Source organism: Rhinatrema bivittatum, chromosome 3, assembly GCF_901001135.1.
Source record: "Rhinatrema bivittatum chromosome 3, aRhiBiv1.1, whole genome shotgun sequence".
NCBI classification, from domain to species: domain Eukaryota; kingdom Metazoa; phylum Chordata; class Amphibia; order Gymnophiona; family Rhinatrematidae; genus Rhinatrema; species Rhinatrema bivittatum.
Window position 1 is genome coordinate 194,985,354 of NC_042617.1, and position 26,676 is coordinate 195,012,029.

The 26,676-nt window shown below is 46.5% G+C and overlaps 1 protein-coding gene across 5 annotated transcripts in view; it reads left to right on the top strand.

The window, feature by feature from the left end:
- SASH1 (SAM and SH3 domain containing 1) overlaps positions 1–26,676 on the top strand; it is a 590,251-nt gene that overhangs the window by 400,552 nt on the left and 163,023 nt on the right. For all 5 annotated transcript variants that reach the window (XM_029594048.1, XM_029594049.1, XM_029594045.1 and 2 more), the window contains exons 6-7: positions 9,184–9,270; positions 13,336–13,448. In XM_029594048.1, the coding sequence (XP_029449908.1) occupies positions 9,184–9,270; positions 13,336–13,448 (200 nt within the window). The remainder of the gene's footprint in view (positions 1–9,183; positions 9,271–13,335; positions 13,449–26,676) is intronic.

Here is a 26,676-nt window from a genome sequence, read left to right on the forward strand (position 1 = left end):
GAATGATGGATTGTTTTACGCACAGTTTCCTCACATAAGGTTATCTAAGGATGGTATTGACAGTGCCAGATATATTTCATCCAAGTCACCTAGCAAACCAAATCCTATCAGGTGTATTAACGTCAAAAAATTATTGTAGGAAAGGATCCTAATAGGGATGTGCATCGTTTTTATGATGAATTAAAATATCGTATGATATTTCATAATTCATCATGTATCGGGGGTCCCCGAAAATGATAGGAAAACCCCATGACATTTCGTGTGGTTTTCTTATAATTTTTTTTTTTTGGGGGGGGGAGAAAGGGCACACAGAAAAAAAAAAAACCCAAAAACCCACCCAACACTTCAGATCTAATTATTTACAATCCCCCACTCTCCTGACCCCCACAAAACTTGCCTATAGTCCCTGGTGGTCCAGCGGGGGTCCCGGGAGTGATGTCCCCATCTCGGGCTGTCGGCTGCCACAAATCAAAATGGCACCGATGGCCCTTTGCCCTTACCATGTGACAGGGGCAATCGGTGCCATTGGCCGGCCCCTGAACATGGTAGGAGCAATGGACGGCCTGGGCCATCTTAAAAAATGGCGCGGGCCACCCATTGCTCCTACCATGTGACAGGGGCCGGCCAATGGCACCGATAACCCCGTCACATGGTAAGGGCAAAGGGCAATCGGCGCCATTTTGTTTACTGGCAGCCGATGGCCCAAGAGCGGGAGATCGCTCCCGGGACCCCCGCTGGACCACCAGGGACTTTAGGCAAGTTTTGGGGGGGTCGGGAGGGTGGGGGATTATAAATAAATAAATCTGAAGGATCGGGATGGGGGTTTTATTTTCGGATCGGGACAGCCAAAAAAAAAAAAACCGGTCAGAACTGCGGGAACGAAATTTCCCGTGGTTGTACGAAAACGATACCGGAAATGATTGCCGGACGATACACATCTCTAGATCCTAATCGGCAGTGCTCCATTTAGACATAATCGGGTCCAGGTTTAGATATAGGCAACTGCCTAGGGCAGCAGTTTTGAAGTCACCAAATATTAAGGCCAATCAGAAGCCTGCATGGGACACCACTGCGGCACTGGCCATAGGCATCAAAATCTTAAATCCAGGTGCTTAATCCGTGAATGACCATTTGGATATGTCAGTTTAGGGCTGAAAAATAGAGAGGGAAGAAAGCCATTTAGCCTGTAAAAATATATCAAGACCATACCAAGAGTTTTTTCTTAATGAAAATTCTGCACAAAACAAGGGGTTGCCCACTAATAAAAGTAGGAAGACAGTTCAAGGTCCTTCAGAGGAAAGAATTTTCTATGCTGAAAGTGACTGAGACAGTTTCTACTGCTCCAAGGAACATTAGAAAGTATTCAGATCTGCTGAGATTCCAAGTGGATAGCTAAATCAAACAAATCAGGCTCGACAGATATCCCACAAGCCCCATTAGATGCAAATCAGTGATATTGCCATCTTTCAAAGATATGGAAAACGTTTATAAGAATGCACAATCACTTCATCAGTTCAGCACCAGATGTTTTAATCATCGTTGCCTCAAAAAGTTAACTTTTTTCTTTCTTGATGGTCCAAAAAGCATATCTTCCATTTAAACAAAATCAATTGCAAATACATAGTGCTACTTATATTAAACAAAATGTCTCTTAAAAATCTACAAAAAAATGAACCGCTTACCTCTTGAAAAGAAAATGAAGTTGTCTGCAATATGAAGTGCACCATTTCAGGGAGGTGAATCTTTAATATCAAGCTTCTCAAGATGCCATCGACTTCTGCAGCAGCGTTCAAACTACAGCCAAGCTGAGGTCTGCAACAAAGACCTATGAAAAACTTGCATGGCTGGACAGCAGCCAGGGCAAACACTTGCAGGGATGCATTCATTGTTATATGCCATACCTCCTCCAGTGTTTTGGACAGTTTTGAAAATTGCCCTCCGAAGGAACCGAGTCCAGGTGAGTACAGTCAGCATGGGGGAGAAGTGAGCTATCGCACAGAGGCGCCTTCTTACCCCCTACCTCTCTCCTTCTGCACAGGGAGACGGCACGCAGTCAGGTATGTAGGTAAGCATGGTCTCTAGTAAGGGGCTGACAGACCAGTGCTAGATCAGTTTTGCACAACCTTCTTGAAGGATCCCGTAAACAGATAACGCTGAGAGGTCAGCATTTTCACCTCCACCACCGAACTGTGAGAGTGACGGTCTGTATGGGATCTCCAGCAGGCGCACAAGGGCTCGCACAGCTCAGCGATGAGAGGTCTGGTCTGACAGGACCTAATCAGGTATACACTCTCTCTCTCTTCTAAAGGGGTGGAACCACAATCCCTGCAGGGGAAAATTTCACTGGCCCTTTAGAAGCAACTGCCCCCTGGAAAATGTTAAACAGTGTTTAAAAATAGGGGAAAGGGTCTTAATTGTTTTGTATCAATATATGTTAGAGTAAAAGAAGAGAGTTTGTGCGTGCTCTTTTGATTTTCCCCTATTTCAGGAAGAACTATTAAAATTGTTCCCATAGAAAGCAATAGGAACTGCTCTGTTTTAGGAGCACTTCTGTAAGTCATACCACCCTTGAGCTGCAGCAAGAGAGCTCCAAGCCTTGTCCTACCGGGAACCTTATCTTCATTTCACCGACTCAGGGGTGTCGCTGACCACGGTGCTGGCTTTTCTTCCTAAGGTGGTATCGCCTTTTCATTTGAATCAGTTGGTGGAACTGCCATCCTTCTCAGATGAGGATTCCAGGGAGCTCCGACACCTTGACGTCAAACAGGGGGTGCCGCCATAGCTTCTTCGTGGCAGGAGTCACCATTGTCGCCGCTGCCTGAGCAGCAGGGAATCTGCTCTCCTTTTATTTTCTTTGCGGCCCCGGAGTCACAGCTGTCTCTGCCTCTTCACGGAAGGAGCCGCTGCCGGGACGCCTCTTCATGCAGCAGGAGTGCCGCTGCCGTCTTCATCATCTTTACAACAGGAACGCCACCGACGTGGCCTCCTCGACTTCCTCCACCTCCCGGGCCCCTCTTGGCACGTTATTTATATGTATTTGGTTGAATTAGGGCTCCTAGAATATCTGGGCAGACTGGAGTGAAAATTCTGAGCAAAAAAATTTAAAATTCTGCGCACAAAAAGTTAAAATTCTGCAAACTTTATATTGGTCAAAATAACACAATTTACATGACAGTCTTTAAGGAATTACATTTTAAATTAATACAGAAAAAAGTTATTACTTAGAATTACTATTGGGGGAGTGCTAGGGAGTGATTCCCGATTCCGGGGAGATTTAGTGTGCCCAGACCGCGGCACAACCCCAGAGGGCTCCAGGGAGCGCCGAGGCAAGACATGTTCAAGCACAGGCGGACAGGCAGAAGACCAGGAAACCTGACCTCTGCCGAACCCATCGCACCAGAAGAGACCCAACAACGCAATGCTGGTCTCTAGGGTAGCTCTTCGGCCACTCGGTAGCCCTTTAGGACCTGCCGCTTGGGAATGGCAGATGCAATGGGACGGACAGAGGTCGAGGACAGGCAGTGGTACTGGAACAGGAACAAGATGAAGGTGCTTGGAGACTTTGTCAAGATGAGGAAATTTGGATCTCAGGCAAGGATTCAGATGTGGACGAAGGTTCAGGTTGCTCAAACATGGATGAAGATACATGATGCTCATAGGATTCAGACAGGGATACAGGTTACTCAGAAGACTCAAACAAGGATTTAGGTTTCTCAGAAGACTCAGGATACTCAGAAGACTTGGACAAGGATTCAGGACTCAGGTGAAAGTACTGGGTGAGGACTGCATCGCAGCGCACCCTAAACAGCTGCCACAGCTGGTCACGGATCATGCTGAACACGAAGCAGGCTCCAGGCGAAGAAGTGGAAATTGAAACTAGGACATGAAGATTCAGGAGAGGCCTGCACCGGGGCGCGCCCTTCACAGCCGTCTGTGGCTGGTAGCGGACCATGCTGAAGCGGAGCAGGTTCTGGCAGAGTCTTAGGCATGGACGGAAGCAGGCAAGTACTCTGACCGGGGACAGGATACAATACTCAGGATTCAAGACTCGGAACTTGGAACTCGGATTCAGGAACATTAAAAGCAAGGGTCCATCAGAGATTTGCGCTGCAAGGTGAAGGCAGGCCATGTGCCACGAGGCACCCTACACAGCCAGTCAAAACAAGGCATGGGCCACGACGGAGGCACGCCAGGAAGGATGGACGAAAGGAACCTGGAAGCTGGATGAAGAGCTGATGAAGAGGGCATGAGGATCAGGACAGGAACGAAAGACATCGGGTACATCGGAACATCAGGACATCTGAACCTCTAGATGATGGGGACCTCTGGAGACAAGGAAATCTGGGATGTCTGCAGCATAGAGCATGGAGAGCAGGTACCTCTGGAGCAGGAACATCGGAACTAGGAACATCCAGAGGGAAGAACATCTGAAGACAGGAACATCTTGAAGACGAGACGGATGAGGAGACAGGATCCGACGAGAGACCAGGACATGGAACGAAGATGAAGACGAAGGATCAGGAACCACAGATGAAGACAAGAGAATTCCTACGAAGAACAAGTGCCTTGAAGAAGCAAGATGAAGCAGAGAAGACTTCTGGAACGAAGAGCTGGAACCATGAAGAATCCAGGAGTAGACCAACTCCTTGCAAAGGCAACGACAGACCCTCTTTATAGGGCTGAAGAGGAAACGCCTCTGGAACATCATCAGGAGGAGTCAAGACGGACTGTCCACTACTGGCCCTTTAAATAGAGCAGAGAGGTGTGGCCATGCACCTAAGAAGGGGCAGGACCTTGGAGAGTGGTGTCCATGCCACAAGGAGGAATCAGGCCCCAACGCGAGTGGCTCCCTGCCGCGAGACACAAGAAGATGGCGGCTCCCTGCTGCAGAAAGAGGAGCTCCAGGGCAGCCTCCTGGCTGCAGAAGAAGATGTTGCTGGTGGCGGCCTCCAGGCCGTACAGGGAGAAGCTTCAGCAGCGGCCTCCTGGCTGCGAAGAAGGTCCAGCGACGACAGCCTCCAGGCCGTGCACGAAAGGTGATGGCGGCAGCTCCGAGCTGCGGGGAGATCCAACGGCGGCAGCTCTGTCCACCGCGAGTGGTAGCTTCAGCAGTGGCCTCTGGGCCGCAGGAAGAGCAGCAACGGTGTCTGTGATGGAACTGGTGTCGGCAGCGCAGCCACCAGGCCCCGCTGAGGTAAGAGGCTACTTGTGGGCCTCTCCCACAAGCAGAATCGTAACAGATGCAGAGATTTAAATATTTTGAGCAGAATTTCCCTAGAAATTCACCGTAAGAGTGTTCCTTCCACTTGCTCTCCCTACTCCCCTGGCCACTTTGCCCTCTCAGGCCCCAAGTCCTCCACCTGCCACTATCTCTCCGCTCCACCTCTAGGCTCAACCCCTTCCACTCTATCGCCAGACCCAAAGTTTGACCCCATTCTCAGTACTGCCCCTCACACAGGCTCCCTCTGTCCCTCCCTCTCTCACACACATGCTCCCTCTCTCTAGAACACATACACACACCCTCATACATGCTTCCTCACTCTCTCTCACACACACACACACACATCCCCTCATACAGGGTCCCTCTCTCTTGCATACACACCCACACAAGCTTCCCTTTCTCTCTCATGCATACATCCTCACACAGGCTATGTCTCTCTCTCATGCACCCCTTCAAACAGGCTCTGCCTTACACATATACAATCCCTTGACACAGGCTAGCACCCTCACATACACACGAGCTCCCAATCTCTCACACACATACACACTCCTTCACAATCTCCTCATATAGGCTCCTTCTCTCTGGCACCCACACTCAAACATCCCCCCCCTGCTCTCTCACCTCCTTTGCTCTTTCTCTCACATCATCCTGCTCACCCCTCTGCTCTCTCAACTCCCTGCTCTCACACCCATGCTCTCTCTCTCTCTCTCTCACAACCCTCCCCTCCACTCCCCTCTCTCACACCCCTCCCCTTTCTCACACCCCTCTCCTCTCTCACACACACATTCATTCACTCTCACCAGGGCCTTCATCTTCACCGCGAGCGGAACACCGGGGCCTTCATCTTCGCACGCTCCATTCGCGGCATGCCGAGGTCTCCTCTTCAGTTTTCTGCACAGAATTTGATAATTCTGCGCAGAGGGGGAATTCTGCGCTGTGCAGTAGCACAGAATTCTCCCAGGACTAAATAATGCAGCATCCATGGTGTCTCCTCCTCCTCCTACAGTGTATGTGCACTACTTTCAGGTCATGAGGAATATTTTTTATTTTGGCAAAATATCTCTTAAAGATCAGCTTTTTTTTTTACACTGATTATACAGTATTTTTATACCATTCACCCTCTAGAAGGAAAAAAATCAATTCATCCAAATTATTATTGCTATTTTTTTTAAGCCCAGATGTTTCTGCACAAAATTAGAGGAATTGTGAAAAAGTCAGCCTGTATATATATCTGAAGATGAGTTACCCTTTTATGCTACATACTAGGATTATGATACATCCCTAAGAATTAATCTATCAGCTGAAAAGCATCTGCAGTTCTGAATTGGCCACCCAGAAACAGAAGTCACATGACCATGTAGGGTTAACAACAGATCAAAAAGAAAAACAACAAAGGAAATCTCAAGTAACAAAATGTAATGGGAGAAAACAATGTATTTATTTATATCTAGATTTATTCTTTTTTCTTGCCTTGGCACATGCTAGCCTGTGACAAAATCAAACCTCTCTGCAGAGAGAGTTCCATTAGTGTGGTCCAGCTGTGAAGGAAATTCTCTTCTGCCAAAGTCGATCTGTAGTTAGCACATCTTAGATATAACTGCACCGGGCATCCAGTAATTTCCTGCAGTAAGCAGCTATCCCTTAGGACATTAAATTGAGCTAAGTATACCTAAAATAGTAAAGATATCATGTTCAGTGATTGAGGAAAAGGTCATAGGACATTTAATCAACACCAAGGTCTAGAAGTCTCCCTAAAGCTTGCTATCTTCTGGACATGTCTATTATTCAGGTTTGTGGGCTGACCCGGTGGCTCACTGGCAGTACGGTGTGCAGCCATGCAGAAAGTCCCTGGTCAGACCTTCCGTTTCCTGGATAGGTGGGGATGGTGAATGCTGCAGAGGCAATGTTCACAGTACCCAGGGGTGACACCTAGTGGCCTATGATTGCATAGTCCCTGGCCCAGGACCATCCCTGCAGTGACCAGACTAGCGGGCGGATACAGTAAAGTCCGCTGGAGAGCGGGCAATTCTCTATTCAAATGAGGCCCAACGGTAAAAACAGGCAAAAGGAGGCGCTAGGGACACTAACGCGTCCATAGCGCCTCCTTTTGGACCGGAGCAGCGGCTGTCAGCGGGTTTGACAGCCGACGCTCAATTTTGCCGGCGTTGGTTCTCGAACCTGCTGACAGCCACGGGCTTGGAAACCGGATGCCGGCAAAATTAAGCGTCTGGTTTTCGACCCGACAGCCGTGAGCTGACTTCAAATTTTTTTTTTTTTTTTACTTTTCGAAACTTTCGGGACCTCCAACTTAATATCGCCATGATATTAAGTCGGAGGGTGCACAGAAAAGCAGTTTTACTGCTTTTCTGTGCACTTTCCCGGTACCTGAAGAAATTAGCGCCTACCTTTGGGTAGGCGCTAATTTCTGAAAGCAAAATGTGCGGCTTGGCTGCACATTTTGTTTTCTGAATCTCGCGAGAATACCTAATAGGACTATCAACATGCATTTGCATGTTTCGGGCGCTATTAGGTTCGGTGGGTTGGATACACGTTTTCGGCCCCTTACTGAATAAGGGGTAATGCTAGCGCGTCGAAAGCGCACGTCCAATGGTGGGTTAACAGTGCGCGCCATCGGAGCGCACTGTACTGTATCGGTCTGTTGGGGAGGTGGGGATATAAAATAGGGGAAGAATCCTTGGGTAGTTGTAAATGAGGGTTCATGGTGCAGGGATCTTGGCCTGGGTGCTGATTGAGGAGGAAGAGGAAACTGCTGGATCAAAAAGAATAATTTTGTGCTGATTTTGCTTGTGTTTCAGTTTTTTTGCATAAAACAAAACAAAACATGCATTTCCCTAGTCTTTGGAGCACTTCCCAAATCTCATGTAGCCACTCATTCCTCTCTTTATGGACACCAGCAGGTATCTCCTAAGGTGTGAATTCCCTACACTGTAGCCAAGTCGCAAAATTCTGTGATGTCATGAATCATCCATTGATTCACAGGATCAAACAGAAGACTTTGAAATGCATCCACTCATGTGCAGACAGCCAGGGAAGCCTCAGAGGGATAGGTAGCAGGGTCTGTGAAAGAGCATGCGGTAGAAAGTAGCTTTATTGCCTCATTTCACTTAAGAACCGTCGTGGCTACACTGCGCTACTACGCCAAGCCAGTGTCACTGAGCTCCTGCTTGAAGAGAAGATTGCAGAACAAAATGTGTCATGATTGGTTTTATGAATTCAAAAGTTAGGCATGAGCAATCCATGACAAAGATGGCCCACTGGGTGTTCCCCAAGAGCCAAACAGACCTGTTTTTCGGGATATCCACAATGAATATGCACAAGAGAGATTTGCATGCACTGCTTCCTTTGTATGCAGATCTATCTCATGCATATTCGTTGCGAATATCCTGAAACCCTGGCCTGTTTGTGGCTCTCAGGGACCAGAGTTGGCCAGCCCTGCTCTAGGTTGTAACCGGCCCCCTTCACCGCATGGCGTATTCTAAAGCACCTACAAGCATCACATTCATAGATGTTTCATAATAAAATTGCTTTAATAAAGTGTTCCTGTAGAAAACCTTCCCTGCCCCGAAACCACCTCCATCACCTGCCAGTTCATAGTGCCCCGCAACAATGCATGGGACAAATGCCAAGGAGGTTTGTCAGCCAGTCCAGTGCTTTACAGTTCCCCTTAAAATTTGCTTTCCTGCAGTAGTCTTGCATGGCACTAGATGTGTGTTTAGTGACAATGAAGTAGTTGGCTCAACTATCTGAATTTACCAGGTCTTATTGCGTCAGCTTAAAAAAAAGCCCCTAAAATACCGTTCCATCTTGGCACATGGAAAATAAATGTTGGAAGTCAGTACGGAGGCAGACTGAAATAATTAAAGAATGTTTTGACTGCAGAGTAAGATCCTTGCTGGTCGGCTTATGATCCTTAACTGTGATTTGATTTGTTTTTGTTTTAGGGAAGGCAGACTGGAAAAAGAAAAATAAGTATTTTTGGCAAAATTTCCGAAAAAACCAAAGAGGACTAATGAGACAGACGTCAAAAGGTACTGTACCATTCCGATAATCACAGAATTCAGATCATTCTGGGCTTGATTTGTCAAGAGATTGTTTACCAATAAATTGGGCTTTCAGGGCCCTGTCCATCCAAGACCCAATTTCAACACTGACATTAATGATGTAGGGGTAGGAGGTTGTCCAAGACTGAGACCCAGCAGCTTTCGTCCTTTGGACAGGGGTCAAGGGCTTTGACTCCGTCCAGAACCCGAGACAAGTGTGATCTTGGCACCACCAGCAGCAGGTGTGCTCACAGCAGCAGTGACTAGAGCTGGGCGTGCAGCTGTCGTGAGGACTGCAAGTGCTGTCTCGGTTGCATTCCCAGCCGTTAACAGACCAATAAGCAGAATTTTGATGTGGGAACAAAACTCTCCTGCCCGTTAGCTCAGTTTCTAAGTGGGCATACTGCCCTTGCTATAGAGCGTTCCTTGTTTAGGACTCATTTATTTTTTGGCCTTCAGCTTTGTTGACTGAAAGCCACTGCTTTAGGGACACGCCAACAGGAGTTCCCTCTTCTAACCACAGAGGTTGAGAACTCAAGCAGGTTAACGGTTATTTCTTGCAATAGAGTTTTCCCCTTGTACCGTTAATGAAAATTTATAAAGGGGGGAGGGTCTCTGAGAACCCTGCTTATGTGCATTGTGGAGTATTTTCCCGAAGAGAGAGATCCAGCTATGGGTCTTTTCTTTTTGGTTAAGATCCAAGCAGTGTCTAAATTCCTGAGTTGAGGGTGGTCCATTTTTGGCCTTTTATCTGAGACCGAGAACATGTACAAGATAGGTGGTGAAAGTCCTTCCATCCAACCCCATTGGGAACATGATGATGTTACAATCATTGCAGAATGAAATTACCAAACCTCCTGCTTAAAAACAAAAGGTTCCACTGAACACCAATAATATAAGGTGTCAGTCTTGCAAGACCATAAATAGTAGAATCCTATAGTTGACATTGTGTGTCCTTTTAAACCTACTGTAACTGGTGCAAAGCAACACGTGTCGGGGCCTACATCCCCCACCAACAAGCAAGAGGAACAGAGAAAAAGGCCCTCAGTGAGACAAGTCTTTTCAGTAAAGTTGCAGGGGAAAAAATAGTTAAGAGGCAGAGTAGGGCCCTAAGGGGCAGGGCTCTGGAAGGAGATAGGGCCAAGAGTCCCATCCAAACTACAACCAAGAACTAGGAGAAAAGGGTCATAAAAACACTTGGTGGCCATTAAATGGGAGAGAGAAGAAAAAGCCACCTGCGGAGTCAGCCGCAGGACATAAAACCAAACTTGTTAGCAATTAGGCTACCTTACAGACTTAAGAGACTTTGGAGAGGAGCTTGTTGCTTGGGTATAGAAAGGAGGGAAGCTGAACCCACCACTCTGAGGATTAAGAACCCTCTCCATTTGGGTATGTCAATCCCTGAAGTGAAAGGGTTGGAGAGAGTAGATCAAAGTTGATCTTGGGTATTCCAGAACACAGGAATGCTAGATCCAACCAGTCAAAGGGAGAAGAACCAGTGAGAACAACTACAAATCTTTCACCACACCCATAACTCCAAAAGTACAGCACACCAGGGACATCTACAGTGCCTATTACGAGAAGCCTGGGAAAGTACTTGTGGAACCTTCACATGGTGTCAATCAATACTATATGTGGTCAACTAATAAACTATGTTCTACGGAGTCTTCATTCTTTACAGATTTGTTTTAGGTTTTTATTATTTACAAGGTTTGCTGCATTAATGATGAAACCATTCCTTCCTGCCTACATTTGCCTGTTCTGCCTTGTGCTAAGAACTTGACCCATCCTGGGTCCAACAATAGTAAGCACATTTTAGAATGGACTGTAAGCCCTCTCTTTGTGGAATGAGAGGATTCATTTTAGAGGAGAATATACAATGCCTCTATGCTCTGCTTAGATCTAGAGCACTAATGGGTTTTGGTCTTCCCTTCTGCTTCAAACAGAAACCAAATGTGATATCAAACTTGAGTCCCACTTACTCAAGTTGGCTGACAGCATGCTGCAATAAATTGGAGTGTGTGTATACTGGCCTCAGTCATTCATAATATATTGCACAACAGTTGACATTTACAGTCATTTACAGAATCACTTTATATCAGAATTTAAAAAAAAGTATATCATACTTTTTGCCTTGGCTCTCACTTAGTGTTATCTCTGATTGAAATCCAAAGTAGCAAGAGGAAGCAGCAAGGCAAATAATAATTTTTTATTGTGAATGAAGTCCTGATTCAATAAGCTTCTTTCCCATAGACGCAGAATTGGAGAGGAACCTTAAAAGATGAATTTTAAAAGCCCAGTGTGCACCAAAACCAGGAGATCTGTGCACACGTTGGGGGCGGTGCGCGCAGAGCAGATTTTTATAAGCCGCCCGTATACACGCGTATCTCCCGCTGCACACACAAATGAAAAGCTTAGAAAAAAGGGCAGAGCATGGGCATAGTCTGGATGGACCATGGGTGTTCTGGTTTTCACACTTGAAATTCGCGCATACATACGTACGCACACTGGGGCGCCCCGGGGTCCCCTGCCGCATAACTTTATTTCTGCTACGGATGACGTAAGTTTAAAAAAAAAAAAATGTAGGCCGTTCACTAGGGGGCAGATTTTAAAAGCCCTGCGCGCCGAGTCTATTTTGCATCGGTCCGGCGATGGGCGCAAGCCCCGGGGACGCGCATATGTCCTGGGGCTTTGAAAAAGGGGTGGGAAGGGGGTGGGGATGTGGGCGGGTACCAGTCCGGGGCGGGACCGAGGCCTCCTGCACAGCGGCTGTGCCGGGGGATCACGTGCCGGCAGCGCGCATGTTATAAAATCGGGCGTAGATATTAAATCTGGCCCTAGGGTTTTAATGGTCGGGGCTAACAGTGAGGAAGGGAGGCTATTAAAATAGGAGGGGGGGGTTGGAAATTCTGTCCCTTAATTAGGAGAACTGAGAAGGAACTGGAAAAACGGTGAATGGCATTGGCGCACATCCCTTGTAAAATGACCCCATTTACTGGATTTGTGCACATGTGCGCGTCCCATTTAAAATTGAGTGTACATGTACATGTGTCGAGGCTATTTTATAACGTGCACATGTGTGCGCGTATGTTATACAATTACTGCATTCCTGGGCGCGGGCCGACAAACGTGCTCACCTTTTTAAAAGTTACCGTTGTTAATGAATCAGATTGTTATTAGGGATGCTTCCCATGCTGAAATTTATGATTATTGTTATTTTTTTTATTTTTTTTTTTACCACCTCTTGCAGCCTGACACCTTAAAACTAAACTAGAATAAATAATGTTACAAAAGCGGGCACTGCATTAGCCTATCAATAACACTGAATTAGTACAGAAATAGCACCGCATTATGGATGTTGCAACAATGTACAAACGCCACTGAAATCCATTTTCACTTCATTTGCTCCCTTATCAGGAATTTGGACCTACCTGTATCCTTTATCTTGCTGGTGTTATGTCTCAGTGCTTCCGCAATATGTTAGATGGAGCAAAAAGGTTCCTTCTGCGTTAACACTGAGTAGTTGATGTCTTACAACCTGCACACCTGTTTGTTATGGGATGCCTGAAGCACAGACCGCCATTGCATGGGGAGAAATGCATGCTGTCTTATGTCTCTGGTTATCTGCATCGAGGCACTGGATTACAAGGATGTGGATGTACACAGTTGCAGAGTAAAAGAATATGAAAGAGGGCCTGAGATGCGCGCTCTTCAAGAGGCAGAGGAGATTGTCATAGAATTTCATTCATAATAACAGCAGTATTACTGTTCCAAAATACATTATTCTTCCCAAACTGCTGATCTCTGCAAATGAAAAGAGCATATCATCAGACTTTGAAAGATAATGGTAAATTAAGACATGGGTTTCATGAGAAATTGTGTTTCTTATTTCATTTTTTTGTTTGACTCACTACATCATTTTTTTTTTTTCCAGCTGTGTTCTGCCGAGTTGCCTCAACAAATTGGAAACATGCACGCTTTTAGTTAACTAAAGAAATAGGAAGTGGTCACAATCCTCTTGTGACTTGTCCACTTTCTTTTGCTCTTGAACAGGGGAGGATGTTGGCTACGTGGCCAGTGAGATCACGATGAGCGATGAGGAACGGATCCAGCTGATGATGATGGTGAAAGAGAAGATGATAACAATTGAAGAGGCCCTTGCTAGGGTAGGAAGCCTCTGATTACATTTTGCTCCCGTTTCTGCAGTGTAACGAGGGGCAGATATATTCTGGGATCCTCGCATCTGCATTTCAGTGACTGCGCGGTTGCAAGAAGAGATCAAAAGAGAAAACGATGGTTTGTGTCATTTGCTGAACATCTGTCTGTCATGAATCACACCAGCTCACCCAGTCTATAAGCAAAAGTTTCTTTGGTTGTCCTGAGGCACTGTGATTTAGAATCCTGTTTCAAAAAGTTTTATTTTGACTAATGGTTTAGAAGAAAAAAAAATTTTTTTCAAGTACTGATTCATAAAATATGCTGATGAGATATGGACAGCAGTAAGAGGGGTTTATTGGAGACCCTTAAAGAATGAAAGTGCCATTTCCATTTGTCTGGAAAATGTCAAAATTGTTCAGCTTCATGCTGAGATTCCCCCACCCCAGGAATGTGGAAATTTTGGTCTGCTTGGGGATGCTTTGTCTTTACTTTTGGGATTTCCTGGTTAGACGTTGTTCTTAGCTGGCTGTTATCTGAAGAAGAGTCCACCTTGAACTGCCATGGAATAGAAGATTTATCTGAGTAGTGTCACTCTTTGCTAGCAGACAAGACTTGTGCATGCAAACATGAGTGAGGGACACACAAACTACTAAACGGTGAGGCCAATGTAATAAGACCCGCAGTGAAATCGGTGCTATTTTTTAAGCGCATATTTTTTTTAGTATGCCCGGCAATAGCAGATGCCTCCACGGGATATAATAAGGGATTGGCATGCAAAAGAGGTACACACACAAAATCAGCGCAATAAAAATATCTGCGCAGATACGCACGCTGAAGGCCCTATGTAATAAACGGCTCATAAGCCCACATTAATGTGGTGACCCATGATTGATTCTCGGTTGAAAGCCTTCCCCTTTCATAAGACAGTAAAGAAGTTAGTGGTCTGGGAGTGGGACTGAAGATGGGTAGAGCAATGTGTAATCCCTTCATCATCCATCACTGACCACGTATCAGGAGTTATCTGTTCAAGGGTACAGCAGTGACTACACATTTCTCAATGCAGTGACTTGCAAGGTAAAAGTGAAGTCGGGGTTAGCAACAGAGAGCTTTCAGCATTCAGCATTTCTGACATGTGCCTGTCCCTCTCCGCCCTCTCTTCTGGCTTCTGCCGCTTATTATTTGACCTCCAGACAGGCAATGACACTTAACTCCTGCCCTGACCCAGGCAAAAAAAAAACCCCCGCACCAACGCCAGTGCAGCTTTCTACATTGCCCATGAATAGCTAATTGCTTCCTTTGCATGGCATTTATCATGGATTCGTGCTAAACCAGCAGCGGCTTTTTGAGCGGATTTGTGCCCGTTTTTTCATGGTAAATGTCGAACTAAATACATGCGTAAGATTAGCGAGTGAAAATGCGCATACTACCAGATGCACATAAAGTTTACCGCAGCTTATTACATTGGCCCCAGTATGCGCCACCTTGTGGTTAGCTGTGTATTGTTGTCCCCCTAGAGTACTAAAAAAACATCACTTAATCTCTTTTTTTTAAAAAGAATGGTGAATTTTCTCAGCAGAACTTTTTTTAAAATTGCCATGGTTTTATTGATTTTCTTTCATTAGTAACTGTCTGTGACCAGCGAATTATTGTACACGTGGTCAACGTAGGTAGTAACAGTTCATTATGCTCATGAAATCTTATCCTATATTACCAAGGTTTCCTGTTTCATGTCATATTTTGTTATATTTTTTTAATTATGAAACCCTTTTTTTCCTACCCAGTTACTGAGTCTAAAAAGAAAAGCATGTTAGGGGAGCTGTCTCAATCATAATAAAACGATAGGCAGGCCCTTTTCTGGCTGCTAATGGAAAATGTGAGAGACCTCCTAGAGTCAACTATAAAATTATAAACAGTTATGGAACAAAATACATGTTTTTATGTTTTATTACTCCCCCTATAGCTTCAGTGGAGGAGCTTTTGAAGCTGAGAAGTGACCTCACTGTTTTTCTGTTAGTCAAATTTATAATATCTCAGTTGAGGAATTGTTACATCATTCCTACCCCACAGCTAACATCGTAAGAGCATGGCGAGATCTATCGTTTCATACTAAATAGCTGGAGAGTTTAGAGAATTAGCAGTCAGGCTTGGATTTGTCAATAGGCACACTAGGCCTGAGCCTAGGGCGGCAGAAATCAGGGGGGGGGGGGCAGCAGGCTGGCTGAAGATTTGTTGCCTCAGCAGCCCTCTGTTTCCTAATCCGGTCCCTCCCATCCAGGCAGCATGCAGGGAACAGGAGAGCCTGCAGCAGACAAAGAATCCCCATCCCTACTTCTCTTTCCCTCTCACACTGCTCCCTCTTTTCCTCACCCCATTACTGAATATCCTCCCTACCTCTTCCCTTCTCCCGAGGTCTCCTCCCTGTATTGAAACTTCAGATCTTGTTTCTTCACTCATTAAAAATAAAATAATTATAGCTATAGTGTAAAACTATTTTTATAATGTAATATAAAAGATGGAAATGTTTGCCAGTGTGCTTCAGAATTGTTTAATTTATGCCTCATGATTTATCCTTGAGCTGCCACAGGAAACTAAGGGACTGTGCCTTGGAACTTCTGCTTCTTGTTATTCAGTGTCGAGGGGGGGTGGAGGGGCGTGACAGCACCAACAGTGCTTAAGGCTACCAAAATCCTAAATCCTTCACTAGTAGTAATCCCAGTTTATTAACAAATCTACGCCCGCACATAACTTTAAAAATCTACCCCTAAGGGAATAAAATGTCATACTTCAGTTCTTTCACCTCTTGAAAAAGAAAACTGATTAGTACTGAAATGAGAAGAAAAGAATTGTTCAGGAATAAAACACTTGAGCACATACCGTTTTGTGATGGGGGTGTGTGAGGAGGAGGAGGAGCATCACTAGAGTAGGAGACATGGCTGAGGGTGGAAGCATCATCAGGGAAGAAGAAGCAAACTGAGGAGCAGGAGGGCTCAGAGTGGTTACGCAGTGGAGGGTCCCCCCCAATTTAGGGGGCAAGAAGACAGAAAGAATGGGAGGGTGTGTGTGCAGGATTTTAGGCATCAACAAGGGATGAAGTGACGTGACTCAGAGGCATCGGCAGATGGTGAGAGGCCTTGAAAAGCAGATGGGAAGAAAAGTAAGGAACTGCAGGGATGGGAGATGGGTGAGTGTGGTGTTAGAAGACATCTACAGGGGCGGGGGGAGGGGGAGGAGAGGAGGAGTGCCAGAAGACAGCAAAGGTGAAGAAATTGGGCCGTAAGGAGATGGGACGTGACAGATGAGAAGAGTTATAGCCAGGTCATTTCTAATCTATGGCCAAATGAAAAAGTGCGCTCTCGATGTGAACATAACATGCAATACCACGAGCTGGGAGATTCTGATAAATGAAGGGGGTTTTGACCCAGAAGTTTTCTCCTGCTCCTTTGGACTTCCAGCTCAGTTGGAAACAGTACAGAGATCCTGGCATCATGATCCTTCATGTACAATTACCAGGGATCTTTTTCCCCTTATTTTATAACCTTTCCCAACTTTATTTACTCCAGTCATTACATTGTCCGTCCTGGGCTGAAGGCCATGCAGCAGGACTCTCTTCAGAACCCAGCAATCATGGACCCCCAATCCAGCCACTAGGTGTCAGTGCCCATCCAGTCACATAAGAACATAAGAACATGCCATACTGGGTCAGACCAAGGGTCCATCAAGCCCAGCATCCTGTTTCCAACAGTGGCCATAAGAACCTGGCAAGTACCCAAAAACTAAGTCTATTCCATGTTACCGTTGCTAGTAATAGCGGTGGTTATTATCTAGTCAAGTTAATTAATAGCAGGTAATGGACTTCTTCTCCAAGAACTTATCCAATCCTTTTTTAAACACAGCTATACTAACTGCACTAACCACATCTTCTGGCAACAAATTCCAGAGTTTGTGCGTTGAGTGAAAGAGCATGGCCTTCATCTTCTCCTTATACAATTAGAAATTATGCATTTATAATACCAGATGATATTCTTGTCTTTTCTAAGGATCTTGCTACGCACCATGCAGATGTGTGCATGGTCCTTCAACATCTCTGTGAGAACCATCTCTTTGCAAAGTTGGACAAGTGCCTTTCTGAAAAGTCTAGTTTGCCCTTCTTGGGGTATATAATCTCGCAGCAAGGATTCTCCATGGATCCTGAAAAACTTAAAGGAATCCAAGATTGACCTCGGCCCGTGGGCCTTAAAGCATTACAACAATTCCTTGGATTTACAAACTATTACCGCCATTTTATTTCCCATTATTCGACCTTGGCGGCTCCTCTCGCTGTGTTGACCCGTAAGGGCCAAGATACCCGGAACTGGACCCCGGAAGCCGTTACAGCTTTTCAGCGCCTCAAAGAGGCCTTCCTTGCTGGACCCTGCTGTCATCATCCTGACCCAAACCTCCCCTTTCTGGTTGAAGTGGATGAGTCTGCTATCGGGTCCGGGGCATTTCTGAGCCAACATTCAACATCTGGAGCTTTGGTTCCATGTTCTTTCTATTATTGCAAGTTCTCCCCTACAGAACAAAACTATAGTATTGCAGACTGAGAATTACTTGCTATTAAATTAGCCCTGGAGGAATGGTGCCCTTGGTTAGAGAGTGCTCAGCACAAATTCACGATATTTACTGATCATAAAAACTTTGAACACTTGAGTCATGCCCAGCGCCTTAATGCCCGTCAAGCCCGATGGGCTTTGTTCTTCTCTAGGTTCAACTTTGAAGTTCGCTATCGTCTTGCTGGAAGGAATCTTCGGGCAGATGCCCTGTCACGTTCCTTCGAACCCAAAGACATTCCCGAAGAACCCAGTCATATATTTGACCCAGCTTGTATCTGCTTGTCTGCGACTCACCCAGTCCTAGCTGAGAAAACTGTTGTGCCCCGTCGCCTCCGTGAAAGATTTCTCCGATGGGCACACGATTCTAAGTTTGCTGGCCACCTAGGGCAAGCATGAACTCTAGGCTTGCTCCAGCGGTTCTTCTGGTGGCCCACTATGGTCTCTGACACAAGAGTGTACGTTGATTCCTGCAATGCCTGCGCTCAACAGAAACCCCAAGTCAGTCAACCATGGGGTTTACTTCAACCACTTCCAGCTCCCGAAGAACTGTGAATGCATCTCTCCATGGATTTCATTGTGGACTTACCACTATCCAAGGGGGTTACCATCGATAGGTTTTCAAAAATAGCCCATTTTGTCCCATTACCAGGTTTACCTTCTGCTCCAGAAGGTAAACCTGGTAATGGGACAAAATGGGCTGTCCTTCTTCCACATATTTCGGCTGCACGGCTAACCCAAGGACATTATTTCTGACAGAGGTCCACAGTTTGTCGCACGTTACTGGCGCGCTCTTTGCAGTAAGTTTGGAATTAACATCAGCCTAACCACATCTTATCATCCTCAAGCCAATGGACAAGCTGAGTGAATGAATCGCTCCTTGAAATCCTTCCTTCACGCCTATATAAATGACCACCAAGACAACTGGTCCGAACTCCTTCCTTGGGCGGAGTTCTCCCACATCCCCCATATTGCCACTGCCACAGGCGCATCACCTTTCTCCATTGTTTATGGTAAGCAACCTCTACCACCTCTACCCATACCATTATCAGTACCTTCTCCTGCTGCACAAGCTACTGCAGATGCCCTCAAGGCACTCTGGAATCAGACAAATCTTCGCCTACACCAAGTCACATCCCGGGCCAAGAAGTCTGCGGATATTCATCGATTCTCTGCTCCTGAGTTCCTCCCTGGCCAGAAAGTCTGGTTGAGTACACGGTACATTCGGCTTAAGATACCTTCCAAAAGGTTTGCACCGAGATACATCGGACCATTTTCAGTCATCAGTCGTGTTGGACCTGTTACGTGCCAGTTTCGGCTGCCACCAACTTTGGGAATCCTCAATACGTTCCATATATCACTTCTGAAGCCAGTAATCCTTCAGGTTCGGGAACCTTTGCGCAAGGTTCCCGAACCATCCCAGCTTGTTGCGGAGCCCGACTACTTACAAGGTCCATGAAGTTCTAGATGTTCGCCGTAGGGGCCGCCGGTGGGAACACCTCCTTTCCTGGGAGGGTTATGGCCCAGAAGAAAATTTGTGGGAACCAGTTCATACCATCCTGGATAAAAACCTCCTCCCCCAGTTTCATCGTGCCCATCCGGGCAAACCAAGACCTCCAAGGGGGGGGCATAAGGGGGGGTACTGTTGTGTGTGCCGGCCGCAGCAGGCCCACGGCCAGGCCCTCTTACCCTCTGCTGCCTAATCCAGCATCTGGCTCCACTTCCCTCGCAGTGGGAGGCCGCCGGTTCCGTCCTCGGGCCACCCCTGGTGCTCCTGATGCTATGACGAACTCCTGTGTTCCGCGGTGGGACTCTCGTGTGGCCCGTGGAGAGATGCCACCATCCAGCGCTGTACTCCTCCCTAGGTGCGCACATCACTAACTCTTTTAAAGAGCCCACGGCGGGAACTTGGCCGCGGCCCCAGATGATGATGTCGCTGAAGCTCCGGTATATAAGGCCGGGCTCAGCTCCTGTTAGTCACCTTTGCAACAGGTTTCCACACTGGTCATGTATTTCATTGCCTCCTGGTGATTCCTTCGTGTTCTCGGTTCCTGTTTCCTTCGAGTTCCTGTTCCTAGTTTCGTCTTCTCTGTTCCTGTGTTTCCTGCTTCCCAGTCTGTTCCTACAGACTGATCTCCTGGACCCGACTTCCGCTTTGCCTGACTACGCTATTGATTTTCTCCTGGACCCGACCTCCACTTTGCCCGACCACGCTATTGATCTTCTCCTGGACCCGAACTCTGCTTTGCCCGACTACACTATTGATCTTCTCCTGGACCTGACCACTGCTTTGCCTGACTACGCTACTGATCATCTCCTAGTCCAGACCTCTGCTTTGCCTGACTACGCTACTGATCATCTCCTAGTCCAGACCTCTGCTTTGCCTGACTATGCTACTGATCATCTCCTAGTCCAGACCTCTGCTTTGCCTGACCAAGCTACTGATCATCTCCTAGTCCAGACCTCTGCTTCGTCTTACTATGCTGTTGCTTCTCTCCTGGATTTGACCTTAGCCTTATCTTGCCACTGCTCCTTGATTGCCATCTGCCCTGACTCCAGCTTGTTCTACGATGCCTCTACTGTCTACGTCCTGGATTTGGCCTTTCAGGCTTCGGACTGTTCTTGCTCGGGTGCCCCCTGTCAGACTTTGGTTGCTGTTGGCACCCAGGTCTCCACCTCGTCCAGTACAGACTCTTCAGTTTTGCTGTTGCTGCCTCTAGGCTTACCTCTCCATCTTCTCAGTGACGACTACATATGGAGGCCCACCTAACTCCAGCCAGCCCCGTACCCAAAGGCTCAACCCGCAGAGAACGAGGGCTGGTATTGGTGAAGCTCCAGCCAGCCTCCATCAGTCAGCCCACTCCGCCTGCCAACGGTGGGGACCCGAGGATCCTTCCTACGGGTAGCGTCAACCCCACCTCGGCCCAAGGGTCCATCTCCTGCGGAACATTTGTAACCTATCATTAAAATTGTCCATTGTACCTGAAGACTGGAAGGTGGCCAGTGTGGCCAGTGTAACCCCGATATTTAAAAAGTGCTCCAGGAAAAATTGTGGAAATATATAGATAGACATGGAATAGTGGAACACAATCAGCATGGATTTACCAAAGGGAAGTCTTGCCTCACAAATCTGCTAGATTTTCTAGTAGGCTAATAAACATGTGGATAAAGGTGAGCCAATAGATTTAGTGTATCTGGATTTTCAGTAGATATTTAACAAAGTCCCTAATGAGAGGCTTCTAAGAAAATTAAAAAGTCATGGGATAGGAGGCAATGTACTGTTGTGGATTGCAAACTAGTTAAAAGACAGGAAACAGAGAGTAGGATTAAACGATCAGTTTTCTCAGTGGAGTTCTTCAGGATCTGTAATTGGCCTGTACAGTGGAGTTCTTCAGGATCTGTACTTGGCCTGGTGCTTATTAATATATATATAAATGATCTAGAAAGGAGAATGATGAGTAAGGTGATCAGATTTGCAGATGACACAAAACTATTCATACTTAATAGTGATAAATTGCAGGAGGACCTTGCAAGACTGGAAGATTGGGCATTCAAATAGCAGATGAAATTTTATGTGGACAAGTGCAAGGTGATGCTTATAGGGAAAAATAACCCATGTTGTAGTTACATGATATTAGGTTTCATGTAAACCAGAAAGAATGTTAGGAATTATTAGGAAGGGAATGACAAATAAAACAGAGAATGTCAGAATGCCTCTGTGTCACTCCATTGTAAGACTACACCTTGAGTACTGTGTTCAGTTCTGGTTGCCGCATCTCAAAATGTTGTAGATACACTGGAGAAGGTACAAAGAAGGGTGATAAAGGAGTTGGAATGGCTCCCCTTTCATGAAAGGGTATAGAAATTAGGGCTTTTCATCTTGGAGAAACGGCTAGATTGGGTAAATGTGAATCAGTTGTTTACTCTTTCAGATGATAGAAGGACTAGGGGACACTCCATGAGGTTAGCAAGTAGCATATTTAAAACAAATTGGAGAAAATTCTTTTTCACTCAATGCACAGTTAAGCTCTGGAATTTGTTACCAGAGGATGTGGTTAAGGCAGTTAGCATAGCTGGATTTAAAAAAAACTGCTATTAGTCAAGCTGACTTAGGGAATAGCCATTGCTTATTACCAGCATGGGATCTATTTAATATGTGGGTACTTGCCAGGTATTTGTATCCTGGATTGGCCACTATTGGAAACAGGATGCTGGGTCTGACCCAGTATGGCAACCTCTTATGTTCTTATGTTCTAAAAAAAAATCGAATGAATAGAACATTGAATAATTAAAAACATATGAAATAAATACCAATAAAATATTTCAAAACAGCTGATACATCAAACACCCAGTAATTAAAACTAATAAAGATTTGGCTGACTTACATTGGTCTCAAACAGCAACCTCTAGAAATTCAGCAGAATATATCTGCTTTTTACCTCTAAGCAAAAACTTACTGTAAAATAAGTCAATCCCATTAAGGAATATTTTTACTTATTGTTAAGGTTTTGAGGTGTTTGGTGGATTCTTAGGTGCTGCAGTGATGGCCACTCCCACAGGGAGGAGCCCCGCGGGGAGCTGCAGTACTAGACTCAGATGCACAAACACAGAGATAGATATTATTGTACAGCTTGTAGAGTTCACCAGAGGTGGCAGTAGTGAGCAGATTCCTGCAGCAGCAGTCTTGGGTCTTCGGCTGAGGAGACCCATCCCACAATGGTGGTATAGGGAGCTCCGATGCAGATTTCCAATGAGGAGCTGTAGGTGAGACAGGCTGGTAGATGTTAGATTACTCACACTCTTGTAGCTGTAATGGTGGAGTTCCCAGCAGGTAGAAGTATTGGTAGCAGGCACCAAGGTAGACAACTCAGGCCCTCGAGGAGCAAGTACCTGGATACTGTATAGGCACCTGGAAAGAAGCATAGGGCCCCCGAGGAGCGGGTACCCATGTTAGAAGAATCCCAGAGGGTAGAGAGAGCTTCTAGCAGCAGCAAGAACATAAGAAAATGCCATACTGGGTCAGACCAAGGGTCCATCAAGCCCAGCATCCTGTTTCCAACAGTGGCCAATCCAGGCCATAAGAACCTGGCAAGCACCCAAAAACCAAGTCTATTCCATGTTACCATTGCCAATGGCAGTGGCCATTCTCTAAGTGAACTTAATGGCAGGTAATGGATTTCTCCTCCAAGAATTTATCCAATCCCCTTTTAAACACAGCTATACTAAGAAGCGGCAGAGCAGCTTAGACCGGACGAATCCAATCCTTGCTAACTCAAAGTCAGTCAGCAAATGGGCAGGCTAAATACCCGGATGGTGTGACATCACTCGAGGGGGACGCCCCCGAGGTTCGCGCCAACGCTGGAATGACGTGGGTAGCGTGTGCACGCGCACCCTAGGAGGCCCTCAGTTGAATCATGGTGGAATGCCTTGCCATGGTCGTTCCGGGGACGCCGGAGAAGTGGCAAACAGAAGTGGCGGTCGCCATTTTCCCGAGGCTGGTGGAGAAAGCAAATATTGAGGTGAGGTAAGTAGGACAAAGCCGTCTGAGTCCGACGGACACAACAGTACCCCCTTCAAAGGACCTCCTCCAGACCCCCTACCTGGTCTTAGTTTCCAAGGATGCGATCGGTGATACTAATTCAGCATCTCTTTGTCCATGATATTAGCCATAGGTTCCCACGAGTTATTTTCTGGTCCATAGCCCTCCCATGACAGGAGGTATTCCCAAACTCTGCCTCTCTTCCTTACATCAAGTATTGCATCAATTTTGTACTCGATGTCCTCTTCTGCATCAACAGGAGGGGGATCTGGTGTCTTGTTGCTGAATTTGTTGAGAATGCGCGGTTTCAATAGAGAGATGTGAAACGCGTTATGGTTCATTGCTGGGGGAAGTCTGAGACTGTAGGAGAGGTTGCCCAGACGTCGGAGGATGGGAAAAGGTCCAACATAGCATGAGTGAACTGATGGTAGCTTGAGTCTAAGGTGTTTTGTTGACAGCCAGACTTTATCACCAGGCTTGAAGTCAGGAGCCTTGCAGTGATGGGCGTCATAGCCCCTTTTAGCTCGGATTCCAACTTTAATGAGCATCTCCTTGGTCTTCTTCCAAAGTTGTTGAATCTCATCAGCAGTAGCTTGAGCTGCCAGGGAAGACACTGACAGCGGAAGTGGCAAAGGTGGTGAAGATAGTCGTCCATATACCACTTTGAATGGTAAGAACATAAGAACATAAGATCCAATAGATGTTGCTGGATGTGAGTTGATGGAAAACTCGGCCCATGGTAACAGTTCAGCCCAGTCATTCTGACGTGAACCAACATAGGCACGGAGGAACTGCTTGAGAGTACAGTTCATCCTCTCAGTTTGATCATTTGATTGAGGATGGTAGGATGAAGTGAAGTCGAGAGAGATATCTGACTTCTTGCACAAAGCCTTCCAGAATTTGGCTGTGAATTGTACACCTCTATCTGAGACTAAGTGTTTCGGCATGCCATGCAGGCGGAAAATGTGGCTCATGAAAAGCTTTGCAAGTTCACTAGCAGTTGGTAAGCCAGGAAAAGCCACAAAGTGAGCCATCTTTGAGAAACGATCCACTGTTACCCAGATGGTATTGTTGCCTCCAGAGAGTGGTAAGTCTACCACAAAGTCCGTGGTGATGTGAGTCCAGGGCTCGTCTGGCACTGGCAGTGGTTGAAGCTGGCCCCAAGGATGTCCGGGCGGAAGTTTCTGTCTGGCACAGTTGGCACAGGCCGCTACGTAAGCAAACGTGTCTTCTTTCATCGACGGCCACCAGTAGTATTTCTGTAGCTTCACCAGAGTTCTCCATTGACCGGGATGTCCAGCCAATTTAGAGTCGTGAGCCCACACTAGTAGTTTCTTCTGGAAGTTGTTAGGCACAATAGTTTTGCCCGAAGGCACTGGGTGAGTAGCAGAAAGAATGATTCTCTCTGGGTTGATAATGTGTTGCGGAGCATCAGGTATGTCTTCAGATATGAAGGAGTGAGATAGGGTATCCGCTCTAATGTTTTTATCTCCAGGTCGGTATTTCAAGACGAAATCCCTGTTAAAGAACAGGGACCATCTCACCTGTCTATGGTTGAGGCGTTGGGCATGGTGAAGGTATTCTAGGTTTTTATGGTCTGTAAAAACCGTGATTTGATGTTGAGTGCCTTCAAGCCAGGGATGCCATTCCTCGAACGCTATCTTTATCGCCAGCAGCACTTTATCTCCAATGCCGTAGTTTCTTTCTGCTGGCGTGAAGCGTCTGGAGAAAAGGGAACATGGACATAGGATCTTGGAGTCACTGTTCTGACTTAGCACTACCCCTACGCCAACATCTGAGGCGTCAACCTCCACGATGAAGGGGCGTGCAGGATCCGGATGATGGAGACGTGGCTTAGTAAAGAAAGCATCCTTCAGCTTTTGAAATGCAGTGACAGTCTCTATAGTCCAATTGGCAACATTGGCACCTTTCTTTGTCAGAGCTGTTAATGGCACAATCAATGAGGAGTAATTCTTTATGAAGGTTCTGTAATAATTAGTGAATCCCAGAAATCTTCTAAGAGCTTTTAGACCAGTGGGTTGAGTACATTTCTGAATGCTCTCAAGCTTTTGTCTAAAGTCTAAAACTTATCAGTTGTGCGCCCAGGTTTGGCGTGGTGTCAGCATTAGTTTTGCGGTGCATAGACTTAGGGCGCCTAACTTTTATGCGCATAAAGGTGCAGATTTTCAAAGGGGTACGCGCGTAAGATACACACGTAACCCCTGAAAAAGCTTCTCCTTCCACCCCCTGTGCGCGCCGAGCCTATGTTGCATACGCTCGGCGGGGTGCGCAAGTCCAGGGACATGCATAAGTCCCGGGGCTTTCCTGGGGGGGGCGCGTCATCGGGGGCATTCCGGGGTGGGGCCACGGGCGTGGTTCTGGCCAAGGGGCGTTCCGGGGGCGTGGACGCAGCCTCCGGACCAGAACATGGTGTGCTGGCGCACGCAAGTTACGCCTGCCCAAGGCAGGCGTAACTTTTGAAATAAAGGTGGGGGGGGAGGAATTAGGGCCTGGGAGGCAGGTTAGTTAGAGGAAGGAAAGGGAAGGTGGGGGGTGCTGGAAAGAAAGTTCCCTCCGCGGCCGCTCCGATTTTGCAGCGGCCTCGGAGGGAACGGAGGCAGGCTGCGCGTGCAGGCTGCCAATTTTGCGCAGCCTTGCACACGCCAACCCCGGATTTTGTTTGCGCCGGTTGCGCGAACAAAAGTACGCCCCAAATTTTGTACACTTTAATTTTAATTTAATTTAATTTTAATTTAATTAATTTCAGCGCGAATCAGCTGGACGCACATCTTCAGTCGCCTGTTAAGTATACTGATGAAATAATGGTGCCAGTGACTAAGAAACCTAAGTACCTTTCTCTCTGTGTTGCCTGTCATAATCGGGCATCTCAGTCTGGGCTGTATAACATAGTCTGAGTAAAACAAATAAGCATGGGTGTAGCTTGCTTATTGCGGCGGTTACTACCCCTAATACCCCTAACTTATCAAGCTAGATATTTCACTTGGATGCAGCTCCATCACTGCTTTCTACATTAATGGTGGGGGTGAAAGGGAAATAGAACCAAGAGCTAAGAGAAACAGATAAGTATGAGAGAAAAAAGTGTGTGAA